Below are 20,449 nucleotides of genomic sequence, written 5' to 3' on the forward strand. Positions count from 1 at the left end.
CATTCTGCTTATAAATTGATGGTGGCTGGGAAAACAATGCCGAGGGTCACCTAACCCAAAACATTAACTGTTTTCTCCTCTGCAGACGCTGCCAAATCTGCAGGGTTTTTTGTTCCTGATTTACAATTCTTTTGTTTTTTGATTGACCTGTTCAGGTCAGTAATGGGTACTTCAGCCCAAGATGTTGTGATGAACATGGCACCAAATGAAATTAATCCCTTCTGCCTGCCCTTGGTCCATACCCTGTCATTCCTTGCATATTTGTGTTCTTATCTAAAGTCGCTTAAATGCCCTTATTGTATCTGTCTCCAATCATTAATCTTGGCAGTATGTTCCAGACACTTACTGCAAAAAAACCTTGCTGCTCACATCTCCTTTGACCTTATCCCATTTCACCCTAAATACACAGCTCCCAGTATTAGACATTTCAATTCGGGGAAAAATTTTCAATGTCAACCCTATCTAGGCATTTCATAAATTTTAATGAACTTCAACCAAGTCTCCCCTCATCTTGTGTTTCTAGCCTCAAAGCTCATACCCTCTAATCCAGGCAGCATCCTGGTAAACCTCTACTACACCCTCTCCAAAGCCATCATATCCTTCCTGTAATGTCACAACTAAAATTGAACACAATCCTCAAATGAAATCCAACTGAAGTCTTGAGGCTGCAACATGACATCTTGACTTATTCAATTTCAAGCAAGCCAAATGCCTTCTTTACCATTCTATCTACTTGCAAGGCTACTTTCAGGGAGTTGTGTACTTGAATCCCAAGATTCTTCTTTACATCAATGCTGTTCAGGATCCTGCCATTAACTGTACACTTGTCCTTAATATTTGACCTCCCAAAGTGCAGCTCACTCACCCAGATCAAACACCTCATCTGCAATTTCCCCACCCATACCTGCAAGTGATCTTTTTCTACTGTACCTAATGTCAACCTTCTACACTATCCACAACTGAACCAACTTTGAATCGTCTCAAAACAAAAAAAAAAACTTACCTACCCATCTACATTTTCATCTAAGTTATGAATCCACACTGCTGTCACCATGGATCCCTTGCTTCTTAAATCTTCTGGATGAGCCTGAGGGACTTGTCGAAAGCCTTAATGAAATCCATGTAAACCGACTGCTCTACCCTTAACAATCACATCCAAAAATTCTTTCCAATACTTCCCCAACCAATAAGACTCACTGGTGAGTCTGTAACAGTTAGGAAATTGTACTTATTCACTTCTACCTGCAATCACAGTTCATCTGTTTTGTTTTGGCTTTCATATTTTCAGACCAGAACCTTTAGTTTTTGTTATGTGTAAATTCTAGCCTTTCATTGATCGAGTCTGTACTTTCTATCCCTGTCACATTTGCTATCATTTTTAGTGTTAATACGTTTCACCTTGGTCTTGACCATATAGCTTTATTTACTACCATTTTCAAATTTTACCCCATGCTTCCATAATTTAGTTTAAAATGCTCACTGCTTGCCTTGTACATTGTTCACAAGAACACTGGCTCAGCACTCCATTGGAACAAATCCCTCTTTCCCCCACTACTGATGCCAGTACCCACCAACCAGAAGCCACTCTTCTCTATTTGATCCACATGTTCATCTCTCTACCCATATTCCTTCTTACTCCACCCTGATCTGTACCATGGTCAGTTAGCTCATTCCCCCAATGCCCCCTCATCCAGAGAAGCTGAAAGAATCTCTGGTCATTTGCTTCAGACTAAAATCAGTTGAACTGTACCCAAGAGATGTGACTGCCTCCTGGTACAAAGGCTGCAGGTAACTTAGCTTTTCCATGATGTGTTGCAGTTGTCTATACTCCAGCTCAATCTGAGCCAAAGCTGCTTGAACTTCAAACACTTGCCATGTATTTGCTCGGGCCAAATATTCAGGAACTCCATGCTGCAACTGTAACATCATCCTTCATGTGTTCTAAGGAGCTACTCAATTGTATCAAACTTAAATATATTTCATTAAAATGAATGCTAATTGTTGTTTCAACCTTTAGGAATAAAGCAATTTAAGTAAATTTAATCACTTACCATGTACTCACCAGTTAATTTTCACTCCTGTAGCAGGGCAAGGATCAACTTCAGTTGAAAAGTTTAGGCCAAAGCAAAAGACAACAACACCTTTACCTTCTTCCCCTGAATTACTTAAGTGTGACTTTTCAATAATGTCAAGTTATGTTACATACAATACAAAAGGCCTACTGGATTTAATATGGAGGACCAGTTTCAGCTGGATCTAAAAAAAATTGCTTTTCACTAAAATCCTTAAAGCTTGCTTGCAACTGGTAGCGATAGAATTTAAACTAGGCATTTCACTTTAATGTCAGCTACAAATGATGTTAAATTTTTATTCTGTACAAATTTAACCTTTCCTTACTCTTTAAAAACAGCACAGTCCTAGATCAAAATAAAGTTGCTGGCTGAATTTATATACCATCACAAAATGCTTGGTTGACCTACTTAGCGAGGATCCAGTTTCAGCTTTATACCGTTACTGTTTTTCTACTGGAACTAAAAGAAACCAAGGGCTAACAATTACAGAAATTAAACTGTAGACTTCAATTTATTGCCAACTACAAAGTAAACATAGGTTCTCTTACTCAAGGGCTGCACACATTCTGCACAGCATGGAGATCCAAGTCACCAGTATTGACGACTGAGACAGAGATACTTGACCTGTCAGCTCTCAAGGAGCTGATCATGGCCCACCAGATCGACGATCATCCAAAATGTGTGCCCCTACACTTTAAAAGAAAATGAAGAGTGCACCTGTCCTGTAATAAGGTTATACATAGTTAAGTTCATTAAGTTTTCAGCATTCACAACAGAAAACTCAATATTCAATCTCAAGGTTTGATAGGGTATGCAACTGGAAATTTCACCTGGAGTCCAGATAGAGGGAAGATAATCAAAATTAAAAGGATAGGTCAAATTGATTGATTTGTTAGACAAAAAGGCACCAAAGGGATATGGACAATGCTACAGATAAGCCATGATTAACTTAGTGATAGTAGTTTTAAGACATTGAATAGCTGAATAGCTTATTCTAATTTCTAAAGATTTTCACAGTAAAATAAAATCTGGAAATTGAATTCTATTAAAAGAGATTTGGGAAGGATTTTTGTAGTGGTCCAAAGCAATAAGTAAGAGCAAATCAAGAACATCTGAGAATTAGTCAGAGTACAAAGACTGGGTCAAAGTGCTGAAGAAACTCATCTCTTGCAGCACACAGGGACAGAGAGCATGACAGCAATGGTTAGGTCTAACAGGAGTTACCTTTGGAAGCCATGTTAGACTCAATGTTAAAAATAACTTCTAGACAGATGCTGCTGGACTTCCTAATTTCCTCCATGTTTTTAATTTCATATCTCCCACACCTGTCTTTGTATGACAATTTCTATTTTGGGATATTTATTTCAAAAGTCATCAAAACAGGCTTCAGTTTTCATCCTGAGACATTGTAAAGTATTTTGCCATCAACTTTTGGTTAGTGACTTTGAACTACAGAATTTGAAGATAGAATTGTTAATTTATACCAGATGGACAAGCTTATGAAATTTCATAGCTATTGGAGTTGGAGGTGCTAACTGGGTATTTCTTTGTTGACACTCCTTGCTGAGAGGACTTGGAGAGAGTTAGATTAAAATTTGACAAAGCAGTTCATAACAGGACTACCACAAATTAAGGCATGACTTAGCCTAAGGATTGGGACAATGTGAAATTGAAATATTGGGTGTTGTGCACAGACTTCAAAAAGTCTTGCTTTGTCATATTTCAGATGAGTTTCAAACAAGCTTCATCCTGTGATAAACCCCATAATCCTTAATGTTATGCCAGTGATAAGATGGTGTCTTGAGAAAGCTGTTCCTCTTGCAGAATGGGTGCAATTGCAGTGGTGTGTGCTGCTATAGCTCCTTCAAAGAGGTAGTTGATATATAATGCAAGTTCTCTGGGTGATTTAGATTTTTTTAAAAACCCAACAGGAATTAGGAGCCAAGACTCAGGCCTAGGAAGGCTTTTAGTTTTCCTTTAGTTTTACTGTCAAAGTTTCTGCTGGCTGCTGAGCTAGGAGTGCAAGTCCCCCATTGCTAGATGGAAGTCCTGACAGCAATGCTTCCTCTTAAAAATTCAAGGAGGACCACCTTGTTTCTTCCAGATTGAAGAGACAGCATCTGAGAACCATAACTTTTGTTAAGTTGCATTTTTGCCAGAGGGTATGTTTGAGGAAGGCAGTCTTTGTTACAGCAGTTTTATGATTAGTGGTTAAGTAATTCTGTACTTCAGTGGAGTTAGTTATGCCAATGCCTGTGTATTGAGTGTTTTGTTTGAAGAAGTGGTTGACTAGTTGAATCAAGTAAGTGTAAAGGTTAGTGTTTAAGGCTATCTCCTTACATCACTTTGGGAATGGAAGTTGGAGCAGTCTGGTCTGAGAGCCAACCTCCTGCTTGGGCTCTGTTAGGCTGCCAGTGAAGTCTTTCTGCAATGACCCCTCCTACTCTGGCAATGCTCCCTTCAAACCTTTAAAGAGAGGAGCTTGAGCAGCACATGCATCAGCAGGTTACAGAATAGCTTCTTTGAGCTGTTAGACTGCTGAATGGGCCTTTAATGTCAAAATGGTGATGATCTTGCTCTGCAGACTTGTGAAATTTTAACCTTGTATACCTCACTAAGCACTACAATCTATGTCCTTGTTTGCCATCATCTGCTTGCAAAACAAACCCTCATTTGTAATTGAGTGTACAATCCATCAAGTCAACTTGCACTACTCAACTAATGCCACGGAGGTTTGCCAGAAAGATATTGTCAAGCTGGAGGGGATTTGGAAGAGGTTTAGCAGGATGTTGTTAGGAATTAAAGTTTGAATTAAGGGCTCAAACAGGCTGTGACTCTCCACTGAAGGTGTAGGTTTAGAGGTAACTTGAGAAGTTTACTAGTGGATAGTTGTCTCTTTTCTGTCTGTGTGCACCCCCCACCCCCCCTGCAAGATGGAAAAAAGTCAAGAATCAGGACAAAAGGTGAGAAGAGAAATTGAGACACTAGACATTAAGGTAGTTTGTGTGGGGTGAACTTCCTGATGCAGTGGTGAATGTGGGTACAAATTAGTGTTGGAGACATTTGGATGTATGAGTAAGAAAAGATGGGGAGGGATGTGGGCCAGGAGTAGCCAGCTGGGCCTAGTTTAGTTTGGGATTATGTTCAGCATGGACTGGTTGGACTAAAGGGTCTGTTTATGCTATAATGAGTGGATGCATGTCCAGTTGTGGCAACTTGCAATCTCACTTCCATTTGTCCTACCTGACATTGCCTTAATCCAAATTATCCTTTTCTGTGCAATAGGATTGAAACTCTAGGGTCATGCAGAATATGGTTTGATTTGGAAACTTGTTCAAAAGTACAATTGGAGTTTGTGAAAACCAGGGTGTGCAAAGCACCAGACTGGGGATGAAAGGTCACATGTAAAAAAGAGACCTCCTGAAAGAAACTGGTGCTGAAGAGATCAGTGGCTAGCTTCCAATTTATTTTTTAAAATCAGGTAGTTTACACAGGAAGGTACTGAAAGCTATTACATGTTTCATTACACTGAGGTTTACACCTCTACACTGTCTAGTGCCAACAGGTGTTGAAAGGTAGTACAAGGAGACAAATAGAAAATCTACACTACATTGTGTAGAGAAAGCTAGTACTCATCTTTAGGTCTATGCTCATCACCTTAAGTGTTTACCAAGGTTGCACTGACAAAGGTTAATACAACTTTCAGCATGGTTCAGGTTTTTCTATTCAATGCCAGAACTCATTTACTCAAGTGCTACATTATGCAGTCCACTCACTTGGTCATGATTATAATCTTATGGACTGTTTAGCTTTAAAAGTGCACTTAGAACACTAAAGTGATGAAATTTAAATATGGGAATCAAAACAATGGCCATAATAGATTTGCATCATTGTCACCTATGTGCACAAGATACATCTACTCAATTTATGGCATTAATGCATTTTAGAGGCACTGTTTGCAAATGTTTGAAATCATCCCAATTTAAGTTAACCATACTTTCTGCACTGGGAGAATAAAGACATCAAGATAAAAATATTGCTCTGCTTTAGAAGTTGCATTAGTGTCTATAAAATAGTTCAAACCCACTATATTGTAGAAAAATAGGCTTTAGTGTTCTGTTCCTTCCATAAGGAGGTTGTAAAAAAGTAAAAAAAATTGAGAATTTTGCTAACAGTGATCATAAATCCAAAGTGAGAAAATCTTAAATGCTGAAGAATATTCAAGACAGTAAACTTATGGCACTGAGCACAACTACAATTTAGGGCTTTGATTAAATGGAAGTCTACATTTCTTACTAACCAGTACAGCCTTGCAAATCTATACTTTAAAAAAGTGTGAAAAATTTTAACAAGTTACTGTAGTCCATCACACCATAATGCAAAATATTTGTAATGTTTTGCTTGGTGTAACTCCACTGGCTTGTTTCCTTTTAACTGCACTGAGGTTCAAGTTGATACAGGCATCCTAGAGATGGAGATAAATAGAGAGATTGAGATTCAGTTTGAAATGTTACTGCAAGATTAAAAAGTTAATCTACATGTGAACAGGCTACACATGAAACTATTCAGTTTTACTGACTTGGTTCCAGGCTTAGTGATCAACAGAATTTTGGGGGAAGGTGGGGGGGGGGGGAAGGAGAAAGGGGGGGAAAACAGGGCAGGAAAGAGAATGTATCTTATATAGTGTAGAAGTAGATCATTTAGCCCATTAACTTCACCCAGGCTCTCAACCTATCTTGCCCCTGCATTTCCATGGCTAATGCACCCAATCCATGTGTCCCAGTGTCTGAGGATATTAGGTAGGTCAAACCACCTAACTTGCAGATCTTTGGTCAGTGGGAGGAATGCTAACCATACATGGGAAGATTCTGAAAATGGTACAGAGTTGCCATAGGCTGCAAACCAGCCTAGATTGCTGGTGCTGAGGCACCTGTACCAACCACAGGCACCTTGGAGAGAAAGAAAGCTAACACTTGGGGGGGTAGCTGGGTTTTGCTTGTCATGCAAATCCTGTACAGATGATTTTTCTCCATCTTGAAAGGAACTGACTGGGTTTCTCCTAGCCAACAGAAACTGGCATACTGAATGCATGCCAGATTATAAAAACCATGAGCTTTTACTACAATACACAAAACTGGTTGCTGATATCACAAGTGGTTTCAAATTTGTTACCTGGTTAGGTCTGTTAAACCATTTCATATTGGTTGTTTGTGATGTATCTGGACAGACAACAAGCCAGCAAGATGCCAATCAACTAGGAAGTAGATAGAGCAGAGGGGGAAAATAAAATTTAGTGAAACTGTCAAACATAGCTGCAATATAAGCTGTTTGCATGATTCCTAGATACAATACATAGCAGAGTTTCAAAGTTGCACCCAGGTTTACAGGTATTTGTAAGCTTGACAGGCTTGAAGTGTTGTCAAAACATCTGTACCTTGGGTTCTGGATGAGGTTGTTGAATTGCTTGCCAAGTTGGCTTGTTTTTGTTCAGATATTTTGTCACCATGCTAGTGACTTCAGTGGAGCTTCGAAATGAAGCATGTATTCTACTCTGCTTCAAACTCACCACAGACTAGAGTGTAATTCCAATGTGATGAAACATTGGAACAAAACCAAGCCAGCTCAGCAAGTAAAACAACTTTAGTTAACAGGCTGTTTGTGTACTTGCAATTTAGGAGAAGAATCTAATCTTTGATTTAGAGTGTAGGCAGATCATCAACTTGTGATCAGTCAGGCAATGCCATAGGTTATTGCACAAGTCATCCATACTGATGGAATTTAGTAGGCTGCTTGAAGTCAGATGATTGGGGCTCAGTGAAAGTTCAGTGACTGGATTAAAATATGGTTGACATGACTATATCTGAAGTCTGTGACCATGCTGCAATATAAACAGATAGCTACCAATTTGCTCTGGCACATCAACTGGACTGAATAGTCATGATCAAGCCAGATAATTGTATCTATAGAGCTAGTCAACTGGTAGTTAAATTGGTCATAGGAGATTCACCCTCCTATCTGGAATGTCATCTTACTATGATTTAGTTTCAGTTAGAACAAAACTAAAGTCAGTGTCGTCTCACTTGAGTATGTCAAGCTATTCTGAAATGGCACTCAACATTAACACTGGAAGTTAAAACTCTGCTCAAACTGAGAGATTCAATAGAATCTAACCAAATCTGGGTTGTTTGCTACAGGTTAATCAGCACAAGTTTTTTGTAGCATAAGACCTATATTCTAAAGTCTTTGACAAAAAATGTCAAGTTAGAGCTGGTTAGAGGGCATACCTGGAAAAAGCCAATTCCAAAAGCAATCCCAGCAATGATGCCTATGTTTTTCTCCATGAAGTCAATGACCAGTACACCACACCCCTGCAATAAAAGGCATGTAAAGTGATTGATCTTTATTAGCACAGCTTCCTCAGACTAGAAACAAAAGTTACAACTGTTGAAAAAAGCAACCAAAATTAAAGCTGGTGAAATTTAAGGTACATAGTCAACCTTAAACAGTAAATATTAAGATCAAAGGTTCAGAATGTATGCTCCCAAGTATTCTATATAGCAATAGCATAGCCCAGATCAGAAGCCAGAAGAAAGGAATCAAGGATTATAAAAACTCAAGGATGAGGGGGAACCCAAGCTTGCATACCAAAAGCACTGATGAGGTGCCAACAGGAAGTTGGTTGTTAACAACTGAAAATGCTGATGTGAGTTAGTAAAGATTCATAAAATCAAACAGGTGAACCAAACAGAACATTTGTTAAAAATCAAATATCAAGTTTAGCAGGACTACATTTTGAAGTCTCAACCTTGGTCTTGAGCAAGTGACTTCATAAGAACACATTGTAGGGTTTAAGTAGAATCCTACATTTTTAAAGCTGGAGTTTGAACAGACTGAGCAAGGTGGTCACTACTGGTCAAACCTGTTTGAAAACTCTGTCTTTGGCTGTAGTCATGTTTTTCAGATCGCCAGGCTTGCAGTCAGAGCTATTTCTACAGCAGCTAGCTGGGATTCCACTTATTTTGAAGTAAGCAGTGTCATTCCAATCTGTGTAGTTTTGAGCACCACAGCAGTGCAGCTAGAAAACAAGGCATAAACTTCAGTGTATGGTCTATTAAGACTCTACAGTTCTTGTACAGTTACCTATAATATAGTTCAGTTTGCTTGAATTCCTACAGAAATAATAATTTATAACTAGTACACAAGTTTAAAACTAGCCTCTCAACACAGCTCATTGTTGAGAAAAATACATGGGACTTGTTAGGGGATAACTAGTAACTTTGTTTATTTCCCAACATAGTTTGTAATCTATTGATTACAGCTCACATGAAGGCATCCCTTTTCCAGCTGAAAAGAAATTTCTTATTACCCCTCTCTTAAACATATGGTATCCAGAAATACCAAGTGCTAGTCACATCTTCCTACATGGAACCCTACATCTTGAATTTGCCACTGTGCATTCACATTAAAGTGAAACTTGATGTTATGGTTGTCAGTGACAACCTACTCAGTAGATACTGTCTTGCTGCTGAGATTTAAGTGTTACTTTCCTACTTAAATACCCCACTACATTGGTTTGGGCCCCACCCAATAGGGTTAGCCATCTAGCCTGTAAGGACATTGCTCTTAGTTCCAGTCAGGTGCATTGTCCCCAGATGAGATGCCAATCCAAAGCTCATCCTCCTGCAGCAGTCATCTGCTGCTGTTATTTCTGGCATGTAATTGCAGGTAATATGGAAGCTGTTGCACAAGAGATTCTGTTTGATGTTTTGTTAGTTCCATTGTGTGCCTACATTTTCGTGTTATACATTTCTTGCTGCTCACCTACAAATGTCAATTTGTTTCACTACTGATCTGAAGAGTATCTTTGCATTTAGTTAAGAGCTGAGACTTAACTGCAAGCTGTTTGGATGGCCTGAACAAATTGTTAGGATGGCTCTTATTCAAAACAGACAACTAGAAGCTTCAAGTGACTACATTCCTCTTGTACAGTTAACAATGTGCTGGAACCTGTTAAGTTTGAGTAGGTGAAACTATAGGTCAAACACAAGGGTAGGATAAAAAGGTATTAAGGATAGAGGGTAGGAAAGAGGATTCTATGCCCTACATCAAGGTGATTACAAGAGAGAACCTAACTCATTGCACAAATAGTCAGAGGCAGCTCAAGTGACAAGTCAGTTACAGCCTTACTTACATTTTGCTGAGCATAATCCACAAGTGAACCTGTTACATTGTATTTCTGCACAGCATCTTGAAAGGAGTCCTTTAAAGTGGACTTGATCTAGAGTGATAATAATTTGTAAGCAAAGTTCAGTAAAGTTTTTACCAGAAGGAAAAAGCAGAGTAGCACATCTAAGGCTTACACCCAAGGCTGATAAATTTGTCACTGATTAGTGAATGTAAAAACTGAGGCAATGAACCAAGTATGGAACTCTTGATGCAACAGTTGTATAGCAATAAGCCAAGATTTTGCAGCTGCTCACATGCTGGCAACAAAGGGATTCTGACACTGGTATGGTTCATTTTTACTATTACATTTGTACAAGGGCCAATTCATAGTTTGGCCAAGAGGGTCTGTATCTTTAGTGTAATGAAATTAAAATGCAATTCAGCAAATTTTGAACAGGGTACAGGATTTGAAATATTCAACACTTGGAATATTGTTAACTGAAAGTAATTAAGTGTTAAAATCAAGTTCAGTGCATAATACTAGCTGGAGGAAACAGCAGGCCAGGCAGAGGAGGAAAGCTGATGCTTTGGTCAGAACCCTTCTGAAGTGGGGAGAAGACTAGGAAAGTTGGTGGGATGGCAATAGGTGAGTGCAGGTATGTAGTTGTGGGGGATTAGTCAGGTCAGTGAGTTGGAGGAAAGGCAAACAGGTCAAGGATGCAGAATTTGGGGGGGGTGGGGGGGAGGCTAGTCATGGGATGAGGCAGGGAGGGGAGATAGTGACTACTAGTAAAGTCCACATTTAGTGGGGAAATCATGCACACTGAATTGCATCTCTAAGCAGATGGATTTCAGTTGCCAAATCAAATTGGTACATCAGGTAATGCCTTATTGCAAAGGCACATTCCATGATAGACTTTGAATGTACTCAGGTATTAGCTATATGCAGCTAGATCCTTAAACTTCCCACAAAGTAGTGTTCAAACCACCTTGAGTAGATAAGAGATTTTTGGCACTGACTGGCAGGCAATTGGCATTCCACTTATTATTGCAGCCTTAAAGGAAAGTGCAGGAGATAAATAAAGTTGGAAATACACACTGTTGATCTAGCTTCAAGTCTAGAATAGACTGGCTTCAACTATTTTAGCCATCAGGCTTTCAGCACTATGCATATCCACAAGGATGCACTTAAGCCACTTTTATCCTTTCATTTTAGTCACCCAACATTCAATACTTTGAAATTAATGTAAATACAAGTTAAAGGGCATAATATTTTCCACAAAACATAAAATGTTCTCTACCTCATGTCGAAAGACAAACCCAGAAATTCCAGCCACAAGCTGTGCCAGGAAGAGTAGCGACAGGATCATAGCATACTGGGGTAGAGAAACAAAATTGAGAGATGGTGTTATGGACTCTACATGATCTGTAAGTGCATAATTTTTTTTTACACTAATTCTTGGAAGAAAGTTGGACAACTTAATATTTTAGTAGAGATTAATTCTTCAACTGCATAGTTTAAAAGTTGGTCATGTGCCAAGAAATGAAAACATTATAGCAAACAAGAACATGGAGTGTGACCTAGAAATAGTGTTAAATAATTTATAGTGAAAATCTCAATTTTCATTTTTGGGAGCAGTATGATGCAAAGTGTACAATATTTTGCTACAGTGCACTTTGAATGGGTGAGGGGTGGCATGTAGTTTTGGGCCCAAGTGATGTTTAAATTGTTAGCATGGGGAACTAATGTAATAAGAATTTTTCCAGTGGGAGAACCTTCCAGATAGGCAAAAAAGGCAAAAATGGAGGTGCATTGCTTTGTTTTCTACATAAGAAAATCAGGCTTTAAGTGTACAGCTTGGAATGCTTTTGTTTCAGTTTGCTGGAATCCTGGTTGATTTGGGATGTATTGTGGTTTCTCCAGGAGGAAAAGTGTTAAGTTCTTGTAAACTAATAATGGTTATGTAAGTTTTAACATTGAATTACTTGGTAGAATTCTGGAGTTATACAGTTTAACCCATCTTTGCTTTGTATTGCTGCTTACCAAGACAACTATCAAATTTTAAAAGCCTGGTGACTAGAAGTTTACAACTATGTGACAAAGCAACTGAAGTCTTAAATGGTATGCAACTGGGATTTTACAGTATTTAAATTTTACTTTGTGCACATTGCACAGTTGATTCTGAATGTAAGTTTGGGTTACAACCAAGACCTACATAAAGCACAATTCAGAGGCAAGCTTGTAATTTTAAAGTAATCTGCTGAGATGACAGCTTGAAATTGGTCTTGTTCATTAGGTCAGTTGGGACTGCATGGGATACAGACTCCATGACTGTTTAATTCAATTATAGTTAGTAAAACAAGCAGAGGTAATATTCAAGGCTTACATTAATCTTCCTTTAAAATCATAAATCTGATTAAAATCTTACCAGTTTTAACATCCACGTACTTCCTCGGCATGTTGCAAAGCAGCCAAAGAAACCAAATATGACAATGGCTGCACCAGTTCCAATGAGTACATAAGGAGCATTTGTGCTTTTCTCAGCCAAGAGAGAGAGATATTCTTCTAGACTCACTTTGCCCCATACACCCACTGCCAAAAGCACTCCACCTGCAATCTGAACAAATTGATTGTAGAGACAAGTTAACACCCTGTATAAGTGCCACTGGTTAGGACTGCAGGCAAGAATTTACAAATTATGAACAGTTAGATATTTAAACAACCTGCACTGAATGGTCAAATTACACTTGGTCATGGTAACTGTTTGGGATGGCTACAAAAGCAGTTAAGTTAACTGCCATAAACCATGTGGCACAGTCTGTGCCACTATGGTGTTCATGTTTGCAACCTACTTACATGAAAAGAAATTGCAATGGGTGCAGATAGACTTGGAATAGTTAACAATTCTTAGCTCATTTAAAATACAATTGTTTATACAAGTCTAGGCCATGCTACAATTTAGGTCACTAAACAGCAAACTGACAGCTTAAATACTTATCTAGGCTCCACCACCAAGGGCAGCACAAAGAAACTTTCACATTTAGTTTTAAAAACACTAAAGTGTTTAACTTCTTGTTAAGAGTTGAAAAAGCAAGCTGGAAAGTCTAAGCAGTGGTTAATTTGTTAGTTCAACAAAGTCAGGATGAAATCCACAGCTAAAACCAACTTTAGACAAACCTCAATTTTAGTTAGACCAAATTAACTGGTTTCATAGCTCTATTGAATCTTCAGGCAGAGACCTTTTTGAAGCTATTTCAGAAAATGGTTCAACCCAAAAAGATGATATCATTGCTCCTTCTGGCAAAGCAGGCAAACCTTAAAAGGACTGAATGTTCTTTGGACAGTACAAGTGCCAGTAGAATGTGTTCTTCAGTTTATGGTGCTGCAACACTAGCATTGGGATTATGCCTTTCACATGTTGAAAGTAGGGTGCATGGAATGGGTTAAGTTGAACATCTTGTTTTGCAACCAGCCATCGAGACAGGACACCAATATTCAAGATAGGGCTGCCAATTCAGTTGGCAGTTCCCTGGGAGACTGATTACAGGCCATCTATTCCACTGATTTAATTTGTATTAAATCAGAGTCCACTTGTCTAGCACCTTTAGTTTGAACTAAAAACATGAACAACCAAGAGACAAGCAAATGGGGAAGCAGCTTGATTTGACAAGTCAGCAACAATAAAATCAGCATTGTTTAAACAGATGTAATAGCCATAAAACCAAAACAACCAGAATGAAGTGCAAGGGTGTGGGTGGCTTGGAGGTACAATCAAGCTTCCTTAGATTACAAGGAACAGGATATGGGGTTTATTTTTCCTTTATATCCATGCTGTTAGAGCAAGCTATTTTATTCAGCACTAACTTCTAGTTCTGAAACTGTATTGGATGATCCTAAATTGGTCATTCAGCTCCACAAAACAGCTGCCTTGATAACTGGACTAGGCCAGAGCATTTCACCCAAGAGTGGCCAGCTAACTTTAAGACCTGTTTCATTTAGTCAGATATGGTGCAAACAATACATGGTTGTGTCTAATGGACAAGAGGCTAATTTGGCTGCCCTGACCTCCATTTGTGACAACAGTATAGAGCTGGAGGACTACAGCAGACCAGGAAAACTGCCATTGAGCCAGGGATGCCACTTTCCTGCTCCTCTGATGCTACCTGGCCTGCTGTGCTCCTCCAGCTCCACAGTTCAGTCTCTAGCATTGGCAGTTTACTCTTATGTAGCTAAAGGAAATAACATACATTAATTCCATTGTAGAGTGCTCTTATTCAACTAGGTTAAAAACTTCCCACCACATTTAAGCCTCAACTTAGCTCTGGAAAAATTTGGTGGCTGGTCCCCCAAGCATCTGCTGTCAGTGCTCTCACTTCCTGAGAAAGTAATTAGAACCTTGACTCAAATGCACACATTAGAAGTACAGTAACTTGTTAACATACAAGATCACTGCAGTGGAGGCTGCTCTACCTGCATGTCACTTGTAAATACATGGTTGTAATGTTGAAGCAAATTTTTAAAAACTCAAGCTTTTGAGCAGGAAGCACCTCATTCTAGTGGAGGATGAAGCTCGTGGTTCATGCAGCTCAAGCAGACTTTAGACAAAGTTAGGCCAATCAGCCCCTCACCCTACTCTGCCTTCTAAATCAAAACTGGTCTACCTTCATGAACCACTGGAGTCATGCTGAGAGATTTCACATTATGCTACCACAGCCTTCTAGGTAGAAAGTGCTAAGATTCACTACACTGGTACAGGTTTCTCCTCAGTCCTTAGTGGACTGCCTTTTACTCAGACTGGTGTTCTTTTATTCTAGAATCAGGACAAAAACATTTTTTCAAGATCTTTAATAGACCAAAAACACCTCCCATGCGTAATAAAAGCCTCACTTCCTAGATCTCATGGAGAACACCCACCAGCCAGGTTGTCACAGGTGACCTTTGTCTACACTGTCAGATTTCTCTTGGGAAAGAGACTGTGCATCTGAACTACTGTCCACTAATGTTTGCACAATTGAAGGTGTTTGCTCCTATGCTCAATGTCTCAAGTTGAAACTGCACATGCTAGTTTTTAATGGCTTGTGAACCAGATCACTTTGGACCTCACTTTCTAGAGTTCCACCATTTAAGAAATACTTTGCATCTTTGTTCTGCATCCTGCAGAAATTAAATTCCACTTGCTGGTGTCTTGCCTACTCAGGCAGTCCAAATTCTCTTTGCACCACAAGAGGTAATCTTCCTGCTAAAGTCTGAATAGTTGCTGCAAGGATCAGTGCTTGGCAACAACCCAGAGTTTCTAGACTTGAAAGTTATCCATTTGTGCACTGCTTAACCACTCCATTATTGCAATATTACCTCAATCTCATGCAGTTGTTTAACCAAACTCTTGCACAGCATGGTTTTATTGAAAGTCTGAGAACATGACTATATAATCATTGAATCCATGTGATCAAGTCAGTCAATTCTGGTTTCCCCTTCAATACACATTGATTGGGAGGTCAGTCAATTTAAGTATTTCTTCCCAAAAGAGGTTTACCAGATCTATGGTGTCCAAGAAACATCAAGCACTTTTCCACAGAGTGCCAAGTTCAGAACGAGAAATTTCACTAGATCCATGCCTTTCCCCACTGCCCCAAAAGGGATGAAAATACTAAGACATCATTGACAAAACAATTTGTCAGGCAGGTGTAAACAAAGATAAGCAAATTATATTGAGCTGGACAAATCGTGATCCTAACCATTGGCAAAGCAAGCTCAAGGCTTAACTGAAAATTCTCAGTACACTACAAGGGGAATGACAGTTTATGGTAACTTACACCACAAGACAAAGAAATGAGATCAGGCTATTTGGTTCCACAAGCCTGCTCCATCATTCATGGTGATCTGACATTCTGCACATAAATGTGCATCTCAGGCTTAGAGGTACACAGCTCTGGCATGGAGTGCCAAAGACAGTCTCAAGAAATTCCTTCTCACTCTGAAATTGGTACTGTTTAATTTTGAGACAGTCTTTTGGTCTTAGACGCTTGCATGTTGGGAAAAATCAATCATCTCCTTATTTACTTTAAAGCCATACAAGATTACTTCCAATCTTAGAATCAGAGGGTTTCATTGACCATAAGTTCTAATGAGTTCCAATCTGGTTTAGTCTTGGCTCAAAAAGGCAAGCTTCAAACCAAGGGATCATCCTAGTAAGCCTCCTTCAAACTGCCTCCAGTAAAGTAATCTTCATGTGTCACATGATAGCTGTGGATATATGGATGCAAGCAACTTAGATACTAATTTGAAAACAAGTCATGCATAATATACACCAGGAAACAGCTGATGACTGCAAGGTCAGTCAGTAACAGGCATGTGTTTAACACCATTGTAATAAGAGGGTTTGCAAGACTTGAAGGGTCCATTCTTGAAATTTCTGTATATATCCCAAGGCTGCCTGTAGCAATAATGAATTGCTATGCACTTGCTCCTGCTTTGCAGAGGAGCAACAGTACACAAGGCTTCAGCCTGAAAAGCCACAGGGGCATTCAGCACAACCTGTTGCTTAGGCTATATTGCTATTGTGAATAGGTATGCTATAGTCACTAGTTTAGAAGGAGTGCATTCCTGTCTCCTCCACCACACCCCAAAAACAGCAATATTCATTTCCACCCTTTGAGGGAGGCAATACCACTTCGACAGCATGATCAGCCATATCTTCCATTATCTACAATCAATTTGTAGGCTGTTTTAGAAGAAAGTGACACTTAACACTTATTTTTGCCAATCAGGTCAAGGGGACCATCTTGACTCCTTGCATATAAATAGCCTACCTTAATTTGATGGCTTTGCACAACTTCTATACTTTGACAAACAGATGTTTCATTACATGCTCCCTCCCACCATTCTGTCAACCACTGTCTCCCAATACACAATCTCCAACCATTGTTTCCAAAGTCAGCTGCTGACATCAGGATATATCACTGAACCTTTGCATTGGCTCTATAGGTACAGTAGACAGCAAGTGGTCTTGTCAGTCATTTTTTGAAATTCACTGAGTACTGGTATTTGTTGCACTTCATAATGCATCCAGCATTATAAAATGGCAGGCAAGTGATTTACTGTTCATTAATAGGTTCTAAAACAGCTTGGAACTGGCTAGAGTTCAGATTCAAAAAACTTTCCTTTAAAAAAGCCTAAGGCTCCTGCAGTTCAGTGCTTTCTCCTGAATTACTGATCAAGTCTACTGCCCACATTCCAAACAGGCTATTCATGAGAACAAAAATAAATCAGTTGTGATTTAGTGCATCCAAACTGTCAAAGCAATGAGGCACAAACAGGAGAGAGCGCTATGGAAAACGTCCAAATTAACTCAACTAAGATCAAATGACTGAACAAGCATGACTCTCATCACCACTTAAGTGGATGTTGCTGAAGCAGGAAAGAGGTAAAGACAAAAACAACTTGTATTAATAAAATGGCACTGTCACTAGAAATCAGGACACCCACCTAAACAAGTAAATGGATCTTTGTCCAGCACTCCAAGTACTGCAGTGTAAATTTTGCAGCTCAAGTTCTGGTGAGGGACTTTAACCTGGAACCATGACTTGAATCAAGAGTATAACCAACACACAGCTGACACTCAGTCATAATTCCTGGAGACCAAGAATATAAATTTTTTCCACTGTTAAAGTGAGGTCAATACAAGGTAGAGGACCAGAGCACTACATTTTAAACAAAATGACTTTAAAATGGAGCAAAGTAGAAAAAGTTGACATTGACAGGGCATTCCAGATATTTGAGCTAAGGTAGCTCAAAATACAGGCACTACTGATGCTGTAGAATCAAGGTAACATTCAGACCAGAATGTGCCAACTTCAGAGCTGGATCAGAAACAGGCTTGTAACAAAGTTATGCAGGACTTTGACAAAAGATTTTATTCTAAAGGCTCTAACCAGGAAGTAGTATTATGAGATAATGTGTCAAGCTGGATAAACACAGCAGGCCAAGTCACAGGAAGGTGGACCCTACTGCTTTGCAAATGCTGCTTGACATGTGTTCATCCAGCTTGACCCCTTGTTATCAGATTCTCCAGCATCTGCAGTTCCTACTGTTTCTGCTAGTATTGACGAGTTGGTACTAGATCATGCAGGCTACAGCATTTGTGACTCCAATTTCAGGGGTAGTCTACAGCAAAATAAAAAACTTGCTTGCTCCCATGCTCAAGTAATAACAAGTTCATTAAGTCCACCTCAGAATGATCAAAGCAAATTCAAGAGCACCTAGCAACAAAACCTGAATATTTCCTCCTAAACAAAAAAGGAAACAAAGTACACTAGGATCAGTTTAAGATCAGCCCATTTATAACTACATGGCAAGTCTTTCATCGCAATGAAAGGCTTTCAGTGATCCAGGCAATACTATTCAGACATTTTCTAAGTGGCAAGAAATCACTTTCCGTTGAAAGTTTAGTCCGAGACATGCACGTTGTCTTTATGGGAAGAAACCGAGAAAAGTTGAAGAAAACCCTTCTCCATTTAAAAAAAAAGTCAGAGATTGCGTTTCTCATGTGGCTGCGCATGAAGTTAGACGGTGCAGTGGTTTTTCGAAAAAACCAAGAAAGAAAGTTACCACCGTAGACAAATATTTCCTCATTCCCTCGAGCGAATTGAAGTCAGTCACTAGCGCAGAATCTGAAACAGTGCAGGAACATAGCCTGAAAACAAGTCGACTTTGACCAAAAGGAGCTTCCGAAATAAGCGCTTTGGTTTAACGTTCGCATGAACTGAGAGAAAGGAAGACATCCAACAGCTGTCAAACTACTAACTACGAAAATAGTTTACACATTTCAGCCCAGTATCTTCCAGACTTCAACTGCAGACTCAAACAACGAAACGACTTCAATTTCCACCCCCGCCCGTAAGTGCTTTTCTTTTCCCACGAAAGATGATAATAAACAAGCTTCAGCCTAAACGCCGATGGTCTTCGGGAGCCTGTTCGGTCACCGCTTCCTCCTCGCCCCAGCCTGAGCTCTCAATAGAGAGAGATTTTAACAAGATAAACATCGAGCAGCCTATATAGTCCGACACCAGGAAACTCGCCGAGATACCCCGAGCGAGGGGGAAAGAGGCTTGGAAGCGGAGTGTTTGTTCTTGAAGAACGACAACAGGTAGCTATGAGGGGCGTTTTGACCACCCCAACCCCCAGGCTTAGGGCCAGGGGGCCGCTACCGCTCTCTTTGTGTAGCCGCGACTCAGGCGCCACTACCCCGGGACGACAAAAGCTCGGTCTCCCGGGAAAACACTCCGGTAGCTGACTTACACACTCACCCAAAAGATAAAACTGAAGACGATGAGGAAGGTTTTGAGGCAGGTGATGACCGGCTTGGTCTGCAGACGCCGAGACGAAGACGCCGCCATATTGCCACCTGCGGAGCAAGAGCAGATTAAACCAACTTTAGTCCCACCCCAGCGTCAGGAAGTGACGTATGGCTAACCACTTCCGCTCTCTACGAGGCGTACCTGACTACCGATCACTGACGGTCAATTTATCCAGACCGTCACCTTTTCTGGCTGTCAGTCACGCCAACGGGCAATCATTTTAACTGGCGATTATCATGACTGCCGATTTATCCCGTTAATTATCCTGCCAATCGTATCAACTGACAATCATATTGACAGCCAATCATCCTGACTGTAAATCACATCGCCTGTCGATCACATCGCTTGTCGATCGCACTACCTGTCAATCATACCGACCATCAATTAATCCTATTGTCAATCATCCCAACTATCAATCTTCCTGACTGTCAATTATCCTAATAGTCGATCGTCTCAACTGGCAAACATCCTGACACTCAAACATGCTGCCTATCAATCTATCCTACTGTCAGTAATCTCAACTGTCAACCAACCTGTCTGTTAATTATCTCTCCTGTCAATCATCCTGACAGTCAATCATTCTGTCTACAATCAAACCAATGTCAATTATTTCAACTATCAAACAATCTAACTGTCGATCATCTTTAAAGGGAGTAACTAACAAGTTTAATCCAAAGAGAATTCACAGAAGCAGCGTTGAAACCCATGATATTCTCGTCCTGCGCTATGTGTTAAGTGTGGGCACTTCCAGTGCCCCTGGTGACAATGCGTGCAGGAACTGTGTCTAGCTACTCTTTCATAGCCTCCCTACAGTGTGGAATCAGGCCATTTGAACCAACAGGTCCACACCAACT

General features: G+C 39.8%; 1 protein-coding gene across 1 annotated transcript; it reads right to left on the reverse strand.

Annotated features, from left to right (window-relative positions):
• Positions 1–5,509: 5,509 nt before the first annotated feature.
• On the reverse strand, positions 5,510–19,682 carry LOC125459014 (tetraspanin-7-like). Its single transcript, XM_048544887.2, has 8 exons — positions 19,545–19,682; positions 12,668–12,856; positions 11,540–11,614; positions 10,264–10,350; positions 8,992–9,147; positions 8,357–8,440; positions 7,245–7,326; positions 5,510–6,537 (listed from the first exon to the last, which is right to left on the reverse strand). Exons 1-7 carry the CDS (start codon positions 19,632–19,634, stop codon positions 7,258–7,260), a joined length of 750 nt encoding a protein of 249 aa, XP_048400844.1. The 5' UTR covers positions 19,635–19,682; the 3' UTR covers positions 5,510–6,537; positions 7,245–7,257.
• Between the last annotated feature and the right edge of the window lie 767 nt (positions 19,683–20,449).

The sequence above is a fragment of the Stegostoma tigrinum genome, chromosome 15 (genome assembly GCF_030684315.1).
Source record: "Stegostoma tigrinum isolate sSteTig4 chromosome 15, sSteTig4.hap1, whole genome shotgun sequence".
Taxonomy (NCBI): Eukaryota; Metazoa; Chordata; class Chondrichthyes; order Orectolobiformes; family Stegostomatidae; genus Stegostoma; species Stegostoma tigrinum.